This window comes from Amborella trichopoda, chromosome 11, assembly GCF_054954075.1.
Source record: "Amborella trichopoda isolate Santa Cruz 75 chromosome 11, AtrichopodaSantaCruz75HAP2 v2.0, whole genome shotgun sequence".
NCBI lineage: Eukaryota > Viridiplantae > Streptophyta > Magnoliopsida > Amborellales > Amborellaceae > Amborella > Amborella trichopoda.
In genome coordinates, this window is record NC_142346.1 from 30,610,971 (window position 1) to 30,626,534 (window position 15,564).

Genomic DNA, 15,564 nt, shown 5'->3' on the forward strand with positions numbered 1-15,564 from the left:
TACTTCTCTTTCCCCAATCCAATATGTGATGTAATCTGATAATTGTATGATTCTGATTAAAATAAACTGGATTCTTTCATTTGATGGCCGCCTTTTCAAAATAAACCGTCAAATTTCTTCTGAACTTGCATTATTTTCAATGAATGCAGATGGGATCTCGTTTTAAGAAAGCCTTAATTGCAGAGAGTGTGAGGCAATCACTTCATGGATGGTGCAAGAGAGTGAAGGAAAGATCCAGGCATGATTTGCAGTCACAGCTTACAAGATCAACGTGTTCACTCGAGTCAATTGTAGATGGGAGAGAAGAAATCATCACAGTTGCCTCTGGGTGCCTGTCCAGGTGCCCTCCTACAGCGACACAGAGATCAATATCTCAGAGGACATTCTCTACTGGTTCAGTGGAACATGATCCTGGAGTTGACACCAAGGAACCACTCTGTGATTTCCTGGTGAATTTCTCAATTAGTTCTTCTTCTTCTGAAAATGGCTACCCCCTAGAGCTGGACTTAGATCTTGATGATCATGAACATGACGTGGCTGGTGATGTAGATGGTGAGAGTACATTACATTGCCATCAACCACTTGAGAATGTATAGATTCTAAAAACTCCAGTGGAAAAGAAATTGAATTAATGCTTTTGCTTTCTTTTCTTATATGAAGTTCAATAGTTCAGTGAAACTTTAGAAAGAGGACAAGAAAATGCTGCAGTAAAAAATGTTGTAGGGGTTTCCTGGCAACCTTTTAATCTCTCTTTCTCTCTCTCTCTCTCTCTTTGAGCAAATAAGAACATTTTTTCAATGCTTCTTAAGTTTTTTAGGCTCCTCAGACTTTTAGGCTTGATTTATCTGCGGGACATGATATTGAAAAACACATGGAAAATGAGAAATGGAACATGCATGGATTGGTTCAAAGCTACTTAAAATGTCCAGTTCCAAAAGGGAGTTCCCATTGAGCAACATCGCTGGGCATTTGAACATGTCCCAGACGAAACATGTGGCATGTGACGTGGTCCTCATTATTATACTTTTTTTTTTGGGTGTAAATCAGCGGGTTAGGGTCCTTACTGTTTTCAATATAATTTCATGACTTGCAGGGGCAGTTTTCAAAATCAATGAACAGTTAAAGAGAAAATCAGGTCTGACCTCTAATCTAATGCCTCTTTGTTTTTTGACAATATCACCAAGCTTTCATTGATAACATGAGACAGTACACCAGATTTACACAATTAGAGAGTCACTTATAGTGGGAGTTGCAAATTAACCCCTGATCTTGCCAATCCATTTGCCACATCATTAGCCTCCTTGTAAACATGAGCAAAGGATAGATTTCGGCCAATGCATTGGTCCATAATCTCCGACCATACAGCCTTCAGTTTCTAGGGGGATCTTGTTTCATTCTTACACCAATTATTGACATTTAGTAGATCTCATTCAACAATGCAGGGTACTATTGTTGGGTTTATGTGGCTTTTAAAGGCTTTATGAGAGCTTGTATGAACATTTTATATAGTGAAACATAAATTCAGTGGGAGTGCGGTCATCTTGTGGATCATATTAGGGAAATGCGATTTGTCGATACTCGAATTAAGCTCGACGTGTTAGGCCAGCCGAGTTTGAAAAAACCCAAGATAATTGGGCATAGGGATCTATCGAGAAGGGTTTAGTGGGTTAGCCCTTGATGAAGTCGGAGTATGCCCAGATGAAAGCCGAGGAACTGTGTGGCCCTTGCGTGTGATGAATAGCTTTTTGAGACAGGGTTAAAACCTCATCATTATATCATCACAAGGCATGTACATAGATAGTCATTTTGAGATTCGCCACTGAGGGTGAAACGTAGACATGTGCATGAGAGATTACCCCTATGTACCATAGAGTCATGGTTGCATCATGATTTGAAAGATCATGATTTTTTTGTCTCTAGGGGAAAACCTGAAATCTATAAACTATGATTGCGTCCCTTAGTCTATTGACTAACTTTGATGGTCCAATCATGAGCCCCTGCAGTGAACTGTGGGTCATGGGAACTGCTGGGTCAGTTTGAGAAAGTTAGGTAGATCGTGGTTTGCAGTTGAAGGTGGACTGCTCCTGTATATTGATAAATTCTTAGACTTAATGGATCTGATTCCCATCAAAATTAATTAGTTTTAATAAATTTTATGATATATGATTTTTTTAGAATGTTTATTTGAATTTTTGTGAATATTTTGATATTTTATTTTTGTCATTTGGATTTATAAATTAAGATAAATTAATTTTTCAATGTTTTAAATAAAATATAAGATTTAAAAATTTTAAATACAAAATAAAATATTTTTTAAAATTATATTGGACCCTCCATAAATATGGGGGCCCAATTTAGAACATGTGGGATTTGGTGGAGCCCATGGCCACCAAAGGGTGGCACGCCCCACCTCTCCAAGATTGGGTGATAGTTATCCCCTTATTTGTTGGCTTATCTTTTGGGTATAGACAACTCACAAGTTGAATATTTGAAATATTTAATAAATATTTGAATCAAGATTACTTGATCCAAGAGATGAAGATTGGATATACTAAAATACAAAATAAGATATATATACTTTTTTTATTTAAAGATTTGATGGGAATAGATCTAGAAAAGGGACAATAAAGCTCCTAGCGCATCTCCTTGAATCTTGATGGTGAATCAAAAAGATGAATGGCTCAAATCTCTCACCCCACAAGTCTCTTTAGATCGACGGTCAAGATTTGACCTTACTAATTGAGACAAACCCCAAGACTTAGAAAATCTATGAAAAGAGACTCTGCACGTCATAAAATCTCTACACTTGTTTTATCTTCTCTCTAAGGGTTTATCTCTCTCTTTTAAAGATTTCTCTATAGGTAACACACCTCACCTAGGGCTTCAAGATCTCTTCCATGTTTTTCTAACGGAGCACAACCAACCAAAATCTCTCTCAAGCCAAAAGGCATGCCCAAGTCATCCCTCTCGTTTCTAGGTGGCACACCCAAGCTAAGGTTAGCTTGTGGTGGTTTGATTTTTAGGTAGCAAAGGGGCTGATCTCTTTGTTAGTAGATATCTTCTTCTCTCTTTAATCTATCTCTTATCTCTCCAAAGATTAAGCTAAAGGGGCTTGAGCAAGACTAAGACATTGAGACGAGATCCATATACGATTGAGATCTATCTCTCATCTCTCCAAAGATCAAGCCAAAGGGGCTTGAGCAAGACTAAGACATTGAGGAGATATCTATATACCATCAAGAGGATTTTGTCTTATGTAGGAGAATCAAAAGACCGATTATAGATCCCAAGCATCATCAAAAGGAGAAGACTCGGTGTGGGGTGTATTAATTCCGGTTGAGGTAATCTCCGGCACTCTCTCTTTGTTCCTTGCCATATTTAATAATATTGTCTTTATATTCCCAAGCATAAGAATTGTAGATATTTTCTTTGTTTAAAGAAAACGGGTTTAATGACATCAATGTTTTTTTTAAGATCTTGGATTTGTTAGTTTTATTTTTTTTGAAGCAAGAGCTATGGTAATAAGACTACTTGTAAGTGATCTTTGCCAAACGAAAAGAAAATGGGTGAAAAGAAGAAAAAAATAAAAAAAATATTTCCCGGCAAGATCACATTAGTCTTTCTTTCAACTACAATTCGCTTTTGAGAGATCAATTTAATGGCATTTTTCGGGCGGCTATTTTTAAAAAAACCAAAGTTTTGGTTTGAGGTTGAAATCGTCGGACCACAACTTTAAGTTTTGACCAAAAAAACGATATGAGGATGATATCTTCAGACTGAGGGATAATTTTCTAAAAAGAAAAAGTTGTATTGACCAACCTTAATTGTAATTTTCGAGTATAAAAGGATACGCCGTATGAAGAATCTTCCAATTCCACACTTTGCTAAGATTGGGCTGAGACCATCTCAACCGATCATGAAAAAGCCAGCTATAAGTAGATTTCCCTGAGAATACTCCATCATTTTCTTGTTTCTATGTAAGTTCATCCTCAGTATTCTCCAAAATGTAGACTCCCTCTAAATCTTTCCATAAACAGTCTTAGCAACCCTATGGTACACGCAATCAACATTCCAAACTATTCGGGAACCACTTCTCTCATAAAGGTCAGAAACCTAGCAAAAAGTTCTGGATATGCCACCTTCAATGGCCTATCATCCACCCACTTCTGATGCCACAACTTAATATTATCCCCTCTTCCCACCACCCACCTATTATGATTTTGAATAATTAGTTTACACCTCAGAATAGCCGTCCGTATGTGCGAATTTCGAGCACTAGAAGACCTCATTTCCGATGCCTCAATGGACATAATAAATCAATGGACCATCCTCAGGGCTTCCTTCCTGTAGATGGAATATCGTCCATTGTTGAAACCAATTTCAATCTACACCTCCAAGTTCCTTCCACCTTGTTTTTTGTGATGGTCAATCTGAGGCATTCATGATAATTACATTCGTGCATTGCAATTTTTCTGGTTTTTTTTCTGTTAAAGTTAGGTTAGCTTATTTGGCTTTTCGCGACAAACTTCAGGACCCTTGACCTCATTTACGCAAACTGATATATCTCACTGTAGACGCATGAAGGACAAGTTCTATTATATTCATTCTTGCAGTTTATCTCAACTGCTGAATCAAACTTGATTTGTTCCGTCCATTCAGGCATCGGAAATGAGGAGATTTTTTGGTGCCAAAAAATCCCAACTTATGGAAGGCTATTCTGAGCTGTAAACTACTTAATCAAAAGAGCCGTAAACTGTGATATTTTTAAGGGAAAAGTTTATACAGAGCCGAGGCTCTAAACAATCAAATTAGAGCCCACATCAAATTATTTTTAAAAAAAGGTTGTTTTGATGCCCAAATATCCTCAAATTGATCATCTCGATATCAAGATGCATGAACATGAGAAAATAAATAAATTTCAAATTTTGAAAGTAGTGTATTTTTTAATGCATTTTTGGACCGTCAATTTTCAAGTTTTCATAGATCTATCGATTTGTATTATTTTTTAAGCTTTAAACTTTAAAAATAAAAATGAAAATATATTTTAAGGCTCTCACAAAGAATTCCAATATTGAAACCATATATCTTGACACTATTTGAAGGTAGGCTCTAATTCGATTGTTTAGAGCCTGGGCTCTATACAAACCGCACCCTATTTTTAAATGGACTCGGTTAGCGTGTGGCCAAGCCCGCACATGTAGAAATCCGGGCTTGACAATAAATATATTTTTTAAGTATAATTTGATCCTAATTTTTGGAGAATATATAATCTTTAATATGGAGATCATGAATACGATTTTTTTTGAAAACTAGAAATAATAATTATATTAAGAAAATATTTGGACTGTGAGTTACAATTGCTTTTAGATGGACCACCTATTTGCATCCATCTTTAAGATTGATGCTTTATACCTTTGGGCTGTATATTGTAGAAATGCGGTCCAGCCCGGTTAAAACAATTGTTCTTTTTAAATTACGATATCATATTAATAATATCATAATAAAAAATATATATTCTAATAGTAACATGATATTATATTAAGATACTAAGATAATAACATAATATTATAATAAAATATATTTAAATGATCACTAGTTGACTAGTTCAATAATAAATATGTTAAATAATAATATTAATAATAACAATAATAATAATAGTTTAATAATAAAAATAATAACAATAGGGTGTGTACATTGAAATTTTTTATTTCAAAAACATGTCAACATTTCCTTAAATTTAAGATATAGGACTACCGGAAGGAATATCAATTCCGCCTTCAGCAGGAACCAAACATGTTAGTCGGGCTTTCCATAGAAACGGGAGTAGAGCGTGAGCCTATGCTTCGTTGTTGGTATCCAACTGATGAACGTTGGCGCCATTCTTATCTCTTATTAGAATCCTTCCATATCCTGTGCTTCAGGGTTCACCATGATATCCCATTGACAATGGGCTTCACGCAAATCCACTGCATGTTCACCGAACTAAGCTTCTTCATTCCCAAATGCCTAGATTACGAAGGAGAATGTCTTTCACCATCGGGAAAAGGGTTGAGGCCGTGGTGGTTGCAACTGCACCTTAATCACCATGTTGTGATTTTCATTCCCACCACCCTACTAACACCTTCAGAAAAAGTCTTTCACTATGGCGAAACCTGCCATGAATGCAGAGACCGCCACAATAAGTTCTATTACACCCTTGTCTTGCAACTCCTGCCAATAATCTCTTCCTTGGGAGCTGAAGAAGGCGACGTTAGCTAAAAAATTGACTTAATTACCAATCTCAATGAGCCGAAGAGCCTCCCCAAAGAGAATAGCTCCCTTTCCAATGCCCTACCAAACAGTGACCTGATGTTGGGTGGAGTTTGATGAAGAACAGTATTTTAATTATAGATGCGTATTGTAGAGCCAAGGCTCTAAACAATCAAAGTACAATGCACTTTCAAATAGTGTCAAGAAATATGGTTTTAATACTAGAAATCTTTGTGATAGCCTTAAAATATATTTTCATTTTTAATTATAAAATTTAAAGCTTCAAAGATAGTGTAAATCAAGTAGATCTATAAAAACTTTAAAATCTTGAAAACTGACAGTCCAAAATTGTGTTACAAGATGTACTATTTCCAAAACTTGAAATCCACTTTTGTCTCATGTCTATACATCTTGATGTCGAGATGATCAATTTGAAGATATTTGGGCATCAAAACATCCTCTTCTAGTGAAATTTTTTGTGTGGGCTTTAATTTGATTGTTTAGAGCCTCAGCATTATATAAACTTTTTCTTTTAATTATATGCCTTCGATTTGGTGAATTATTCTGTTTAAAGTCTTGGGTTTAAATTAGTAGCTGTAAAATTAGTTCTTGCATATTTTAGGTTCCAACTATTATTTGATATTTTTAACAAACTACTTCTTAGTTATTGTATTTTATTATTTTCCAACTCCTGGTCTTTAAAATTATATGGTGAGTCACATTATTTAAAGCTAGACAATACTGGAATAGAGTAAAAACAACCACATGGTACAAGGAGAAATGAAAACATTTAACTAAACACTTAAGCTGGAAAGTAAAACCACCTGTAGGTTTTTAATGGATGCTGAGGAAAGTACAATTATAGAGCCTCCCGGTGTCATTCACTAATATCAACCTTTTGTACCAAGGCGAGCAAGGGAATGTGAGAAACAATCGTTCTCTGTATTCAATGAATTGAATTAGACTACAATACAATCGTAGATTTATAGAGAAGTACAAGCAATACTTGCTAAAACTATAGGATATAGTTTTTGTATGACTGTAGTATACAATTAGATACTGACAGATCTCAATATCTTGTTGTCAAATCTGTTGTAGTTGTGTTCACTGTTTTTGTCGAACGTAATGGCAATCGACTTCAATATGTTTCGCGCTCTCATAAAACTCCGGATTTTTTGAAATGTAAATAGTACTTTTGTTGTCACAATAAAGTGGAGTTGGAGTAGAGATAGTGAAACCAATATCTTCAAGAAATCAACGTAGCCAAACAATCTCGGTGGTGGTTTGTGCCATAGCGCGGTATTCAGCTTCCGTAGTTGATTGAGCAATTCGTTTAGGTTTTTTGCTTTTCCAAGACATAAGAAAATCACTGAGAAAAATGCATAACCCTATGGTAGATTAACAATTACTCAGATTACTTGCAAAATCGAAGTCTGTATAGGCCTGAAGCTCAAGTGCAGTAGTGGAGGAGAAAAACAAAGCTTAGTGACGGGTATCCCTAAGATAACGAATAATGCACAAATTAGCAGCGAGATGTACAGAATACTGAGTACTTAAAAACTGACTAACCATATGAACTGTATAAGCAATATCTGGGCGTCAAATTGTCAGATATATCAATTTCCTAACCAGTTTCCTATAAAAGGTTCGGTCCGGAAGAGCTTCTCCATCTGTAGCATAAAATTTGGCATTAACCTCAAGAGGGGTATGAACTCTCTTTGTATCATCCTTGAGTCGAGCTCAAGAAACAATCTCTGAAGCATATTTTAACTGTGACAACAGATAGCCGCGAAGAGAGTAGACAACTTCTAATCCAAAGAAATACCACAAGAAACCCAAATCTTTCATTTCAAATGTGCTATTGAGCTTCTATTTGATTTTGTGAATTGTACACATATCATTACAAGAGATAATCATGTCATCCACATATAATAGCAAGCAAACTCATCCTTCAGGAGTTTCATACACAAAGAGAGTTAGGTCATGATGACTTTGTCGAAATCCAATAGAAAGAACTTCATTATGAAATTTCTCAAACCAAACACGAGGTGCTTGTTTGAGTCCATATAGGGCCCGTTGAAGTTTACACACTCATTTTTGAGAATCCATAATGCCAAGAGGTAACTTCATATACACTTCCTTATCAAGATAACCATTGAGAAAAACATTGTTGACATCTAATTGATAAAGAGGCTATTGTTGAACAGAAGCTACTAAGATCAGTGTACGAACAATGTAGTCATATGGGCGACGGGAGCAAAGGTTTCTGCAAAGTCGATACCATATTGTTGATTGTAACCTTTCGCCACAAGACGAGCCTTGTATCGTTCAAGGCTGCCATCTGCGTTGGTTTTAATTTTACAAACACAGCGACAGCCTACAACAATTTTTCCTTTTGCAAGAGGTGCTAAGTCCCAAGCATGCATGCGCTTGTGAGAAATCAACTCATCAATCATTTCTTGTTCCCATTCAGGTTCACTTGTAGCTTCTTTGTAAGTTTGAGGTTCAGAAAAAAATTGAACAAAATCAATGAATGTTTGGTGCTGAGGTAAAAAATTTTCATAGTTAGCAAGTTAGGCAGGTGGGACAAAGAGTCAGGTGCTTCATCTAAGAGTAGAGAGCTGCAGAGGATCAACAGGTGCAGGGTTCTGATTAGGACTGTCAACATGAGTTGGTGGAGTTGCTTCTTGGGCTTTAGATGGAAGGATATGAGTAGAAGGACCAGAGGAATTGGGAACAAAAACAGAAAATGAGACCAAGAAAGAAAGATAATACGATGAGTAATCATTTTTATTATCAAATAATGGAATATGCTCATAAAACACTACATGTCGGGATACCAAAATTCTTTTGGTCACAAGGTCATAACATTGATATCTTTTTTTATGATCAGGGTAACCTATAGAGCAACATTTCACAGTCTTTGGAGATAATTTATCTCTCTCAGTTGGGGGTAACAATACAAAGCAAGTGCAGCTAAATACACATAAAGGGGAATAATCGGGTGATCGTGTATATATTTTTGAAAAGGTGTTTCGCCAGATAAAATAGAGAATGACATGATGTTGATGAAAAAGGTTGTTGTACAAACAACTTCTGCCAAAAATTCTTTTGGGACAAATATAAACAAAAGAATGGATCTTGTGGTTTCCAAGATATTTATGTTCGGCAACACCATTTTGCCGTGGTGTATAATGATAGGTTTTGTGGTGTTGAATGTTTTTATTAGTAAAAAACTGTTGAAGTAAACTACTAATATATTTCCCTTTAGAATTTGAGCCTAGGGCTTTGATTTTAGTAGAAAATTAGATTTCTATATATGAATAAAACTAAGTGAAAATTTTAAAAAATTCAATACGATTATTCATAAAGAAAACCCATGTATAACAAGTATGATCATCAATAAAGGTTACAAAATAGTGTGACCCTCCTTTAGATAGAATAGGTGCAAGGCCCCACACATCAGTATGAACAAGATCAAACATAGAAAATGAAATGGAAGTACTTCGAGAAAAAGGTAAACCACAAGATTTAGGGAATTATGTTGGACATCAATAAAAATTTTGTTTTTAACAGTACTAAGCACATTGCAGGAAAATAAAGACTGTAAATGAGAACCAGAAATATGACTAAGACATTGATCCCACAGAGACGTGTCATCAACAATAGAAACAATACAGACATAAGGTTGGCATATGCAGCTAGTCCAGGTAGTACAAATTTCTAATGTTACGTCCAGTCCCAATCAATCGCCATGACTTTCGGTCCTATATATTGCAAGAAGATGGAAAAAAAACATCACAGTTGGAACGAGTAATCTGATCGGCAGACAATAAATTCATAGCAAGAGAAGGAACATGGCAAACATTGGAAACCCTTAATTTACCAAAAGGGTCAGAGATCGGAGATATGGAGCCCATTTTTGAAACTTTCATAGTGGCTCCATTAGCAGGATAAATAGTATCTGAATAATACTTACAATCAACTAGGATGAATTCAGTGGAGGTCATATGATGAGAAGCTCCAGAGTCGTTCAGCCAAGAGGTAGAAACAAAGTTATCTTAAAAAGAAGGGGCGGGTTCAGATGCCAGATGTGACTGTAAAAGCATAGACTGTACTTATTCAAGTCTAAATGTCACAGTTGGTGAAGCAGGAGTAAGACTGGGACAACCAATTTGGGTTGGTGTGTATTTGAGCAATAGTTGACTTGTATCAGCGACAGCAGCGAAGATGGGTTCCTTTTTCTTTGGGCATGTGTACTTAATGAGTTCCAGTTCTTTACAATAATTGCATCTGACAGATGACATGTTCTCGGGAGGAACATAGTACGAGTTACGCTGATGATATTTAAGCACATTTCATCTCTGAGGTTGGGTTGCCGCAAAAACTGTTTCTCCTTTAAATCCCAAGTTAAGAGATTTTACATTGGTTTCTTTTGCAATTAGCTCAGAAAGAGCTTGATTCAGAGTGGGAAGAGAGCTTCTGTGGACCAGACCATTTCTGACACTTTCAAATTCTGGACGAAACGCTATTAAAAATTCAATAACTTGAAATTCCTCTCGAGATTTGGTAATTGTTTTTGTGCTAGGACAATCTTCAATTACAACGTCCATAAGTGCTAGAGCATCCCAATGTGTCTTCAAGGAAGAGTAAAAGTCTTGAATAGACTGCTCTCCCCGCTTAAGGGAGCGAAGTTCCTATACTAACTGGTACTTTCGTGCCCAGTTAGTCAGATTATAAATTTCCTCAAGAAATTTCCAAGCTTTTCGAACAATTTTGAAAGTGCTCAGATTGATCCCTATTACTTTCTGATGAGCCTATTAGCCATGCTATAATTCGAGAATTATTTATGCCCTATTCTTCTATTTTTTCGAGCTCATCAAGTTTCTTATGTGTCTCATATATGTATCCGATAAGGCATTTTCTATGAATGACATTCCGCATAAATGAGGCCTAGAAAGTGTAGTTAGTGTCATTGAATTTAATGGGTACAAGCTGGAAAGACTCAGATTTTTCCATATGAAGGGAAATTGGGTCTATACTTTGGGATCATAGAAAACTGTGAATAGAGCAAAGCCCAATGCCCTATTATCTAGGAGATAGAATTTAGGAGAGAGAGGGAGGGATCAATGAAATTAGGAAGAGAGATCAACGAAATTGAGATATGGGAGATAAGAGAGAGCTTCAACACAAATTGAGAGAGAGAGAGAGAGAGAGAGAGAGAGAGAGAGAAGTTGGGCATCCACGTAGAGAAAAAAGGAAGAGATTTTGAGAGAGAGAGCGATCAAAGAGCTAAGAAAGCATCAACGAAATTGAGACAACGAGAGAAATGGGGCTTCCACGTAAAGATCAAAGTTTTTTTTTTTTTTTGAGAGAGACAGAGATAAGAGAGAGCGTCAACGAAATTGAGACAAAGAGAGTAGTGGGGTGTCCATGCCAAGATCAGAGAGATTAGAGATATTTGGGCGAGAGATAATAGGAAGAGATTTGGACAAGAGAGATAAAAGAGATAAGACAAAGAGAGCGAGAGATTTCTTCGCAAGAGAGAGAGAGAGAGAGAGAGAGATGGATAGCAGAGAGATTAGGAAGAGATCAGAGATTTTTGAGAGAGATTAGAGAAAATCTTGAGGTAGATCTTGAGAGAGAGATTAGAGGAGATCTGAGATCTGGAAAGAGAAAAAAAGAGGGAGAGAGTAGAAAAAAATAGTGAAATAATAGAGACTGAGAGAGGAGTACCAGTTTAGAGAGAGAGGATGTCATGTTTCAAAGAGACCAAAAAAGGAGAAGGGCACCAATGGCAGAGACTTTTGGGCCGAGGTGCTCACACTGAGAAGTATATCAAAGAGCGGGAATAATTACTGACTGGTGCGGACTGTTGCTGCTGCACCTTTGAGACTAGGGAGACTGAGAGCAGAGAACCAAGCTCTGATACCATGTGAGAAACAATTTTTCTCTGTATTCAATAAATTGAATTAGACTACAATACAATCGTAGATTTATAGAGAGGTACACGCAGTACTTGCTAAAACTATACAATACCGTTTCTATATGAGTATAGTAAACAATTAGACACTGACATCTCAATATCCAGTTGCCATATCTGTTCACATGGAAAACCATAATAAAACCAATCAATTACTGTAGTAATTGTCTCACCCATTATTACTTAACCAAAGCGAAAATTCATATTATAAAAATTTATTTTCTTGGATGAAATTCTTACTCTTGTGTTGGCCGAATATAACCAAATATGTTATATCCGATTCATGATCCTTTCATTCCCGATCTTTACTGTTTTGTCCATGAAAACTTAGTTTGCCATATGGACTACCACAATTGGCATCTGTGAACGAGATTTGATACGTAAGAAGCGAAATTATCTAATATGATCAACATTTAAGAAATCTGAATTCATGAAGTTACATTGTGACATTCTGATTTCCAATATCCGAAATCACAAGGTCACCTCATTAGGACATTGGATTAACATATGCCTACCTTATGACTTTAGACATTGGAAATTCGAAGTCATAAGGTGACCTTGTGACTTCATACATTGGACATGAAAAAGTCATACAATAACTTTGTGACTTCAGATTTCTAACATCTGAAGTGAGGGAAAAATGGGAATGAAAAATGGGACAAAAAAAGGATATGCTTGCAATAATTAAGAATTGAGGATTTTAGTTATTACGGTAATTATATACGATATATGGTAATTTTCTCTTAAAAATATATTATTGATTTATGTGTTGAGAAGCAATGCCCTTCCCTTCTATGTATGAATCAAAGGTTAAAACATCCCGCAATGTATGTTTGTGCAAATACCAAAAAATTGTCAATTTGCAAAGTGCCAAGAAAAATAGAAATCACAAATCACAAAAAAATGTAAAGTTCCACCAAGCACAATCACAATACAAGGTTTAATGTGGAAAACCCTTCAATGTAAAGGGAAAAACCATGGGGCAAATCTGAGAGAGGAATATACTAAAATCAAATGAGGGTTACAATATGAGTTTCTTCTCAAGTTTTTGCTCAAAACTTGAGGCTTACAATCAAACGAGGAAGAACAACAATAACTTGGAGAAAATACAAAGTTACCTCACAAGCAACCAGATAGCACACCAGCTGTTCTGATTTTTTAATTGAGTGTTGAGTGTGAGAGATATAAAAAATGGCATATGGAATAGCCTGAAATGGTGATAGAAACCTTGCTACAAACCTGCACTTTCTTCTCTCCAAGAGCCTTAAAAAAATAAAACCTTATTTTTGCTTGCAAGAGTCTCTAAAAATAGAGCCCCAATTGAGAACCCTTTTTTTATCTTAAAAACACCCTATATGTTGTCTCTTTAAAAAAAACTCTCTCTCTCTCTCTCTCTCTCTCTCTAGCCCTTTCTTATTTTATTAGTTTTTTTTCTTTCACTTACTCCACCGTGCCATACAAAAAAACAGCTCTCCACTTCATTTATTTGTTGCATGACTCTTAAGTCTGGGTTCTGTCTTCTCATGGGGTTGGACCCCACAAGGTAATCACTACAACAAACTCCCCCTCCAGACCCATGAGAAGGGCTCCCCCATTCTGGATTCTCACATTGCACCCATGCTTGCCAGAGCTCTGCATAGCTCATGCTTCTCCTTTGGCACTGTCTTCGTCATCATGTCTGACAGATTCCTATCAGTATGGATTTTGCTAGTCTTCATCAACCCATTTTCTAACACATCTCGAATCCAATGGTACTGCACCTTAATGTGCTTGGTCTTAGAGTAGAATATAGCATTCTTGCTCAAATCAATGGAGCTTTGACTGTCACATCTAACTACATACTCATTTTGCTTCAAACCCAACTCTATAAGAAAACACTTCAACCATAGCATCTCCTTACAGGCTTCTGTGGCAGCAATATACTATGCCTTTGTAGTCGAGAGTGCAACACATTTTTGCAACTTTGATTACCAAGAAATGGTTCTTCCTGCAAAAGTAAACAAGTAACCCGAAGTAGACTTTCTTCTATCAAGACTTCCTGCCATATCCACATTTGTATAGCCTTCCACCAAGGGTGATGAGTTTCCAAAACATAGATAAACTTTAGATGTGCCTCTTAGATACATTAGAATCCATTTTATCGCTTCCCAGTGTTGCTTGCCTGGATTTGCCAAGTATCTGCTAACTACACCGGTGCGTGTGCTATGTCAGGCCTTGTACACACTATAGTGTACATTAAACTCTACGGCTGATGCATATGGGATCTTCTCCATTTCCTTCTTCTCTTCACTGCTGGTTGGAGATAACTTGGTACTCAACTTGAAGTGACTAGCTAGTGATGTGCTGACTGGCTTGGCATTCTTCATGTTGAATCTTTCAAGTACCTTCTCAATGTACTTTTCTTGTGATAACCACAACTTTTTGTTCTTCCTATCATGCTTGATTGTCATGCCCAAAATTTGTTTTGTAGCCCCTAGATCCTTCATGTCAAAAACCTTGTTCAATTCTTTTTTCAACTTATCGATCAAATTAGCATCTTAATCGATGATAAACATATCATCAACATATAACATGAGAATAATAAAGAAAGACTCAGAATACTTTCTAAGGTAAACGCAGTGGTTTGCAATGATTCTAGTAAAACCATGACTCATCATAAAAGAGTTGAACTTTTTGTATCATTGTCATGGCGCTTGCTTCAATCCATACAAGTTCTTCTTCAACTTGCATACCATGTGCTTCTTACCCTTCATTAGGAAATCTTCTGGTTGTTCCATATATATTTCTTCCTTTAGATTCTACACAAGAAGGCTATCTTGACATCTAACTGCTCAATCTCCAAGCCTTGACAGCAGCTAGACTTAAGATAGTGTGAATAGAAGTCATCTTCACAATGGAAGAAAGATTTCATCAAAATCGACACTTTTTTTCTGTCCACATCCCTTGACAACCAGCCTTGCCTTGTACCTCATTTTCTTATTGTCATCTTCATTTTTAACTTAAATACCTACTTGTTCTTCAAAGCTTTGCGTCCTTTTGGTAGCTCAATAGGCTCATAGGTTTTGTTCTTCTGTAAGGATTCAAGTTCTTCTTGTATGGCTTTCTTCCATTGTTCATTTTGCTCATGTATCATAGCTTCTTTAAAAGTTTTTGGTTCACCCCTTTCAGTGAGTGTGACATACTTTGATGATGGATATTTTGAGGCTTTTCGTTCCCTTTGTGACCTTCTCACCATAGATGGCTCTTCTTGAGGAGGCTGCTCCTCCTGCTCAACATCACTATGTACATCATCAATACCATGCCCATCATCATCATGCACATCATCTATTTGA

At 36.4% G+C, this 15,564-nt stretch overlaps 1 protein-coding gene across 19 annotated transcripts in view; it reads left to right on the forward strand.

Annotated features, from left to right (window-relative positions):
- LOC18449042 (MLO-like protein 4) overlaps window positions 1–737 on the forward strand; it is a 59,326-nt gene extending 58,589 nt beyond the window's left edge. For 13 of the 19 annotated variants that reach the window (XR_016044677.1, XR_016044673.1, XR_016044674.1 and 10 more), the window contains one exon: window positions 150–678. Coding sequence is in view for 9 of the 19 variants with exons in the window: in XM_006859091.3 (XP_006859153.1) it covers window positions 150–596 (447 nt within the window). In the remaining 10 variants the exon portion in view is untranslated. Of the gene's footprint in view, window positions 1–149 lie in introns of all 19 variants that reach the window. The other 6 variants (XR_016044676.1, XR_016044681.1, XR_016044685.1 and 3 more) reach the window with 1 other exon arrangement.
- Window positions 738–15,564: the final 14,827 nt, after the last annotated feature.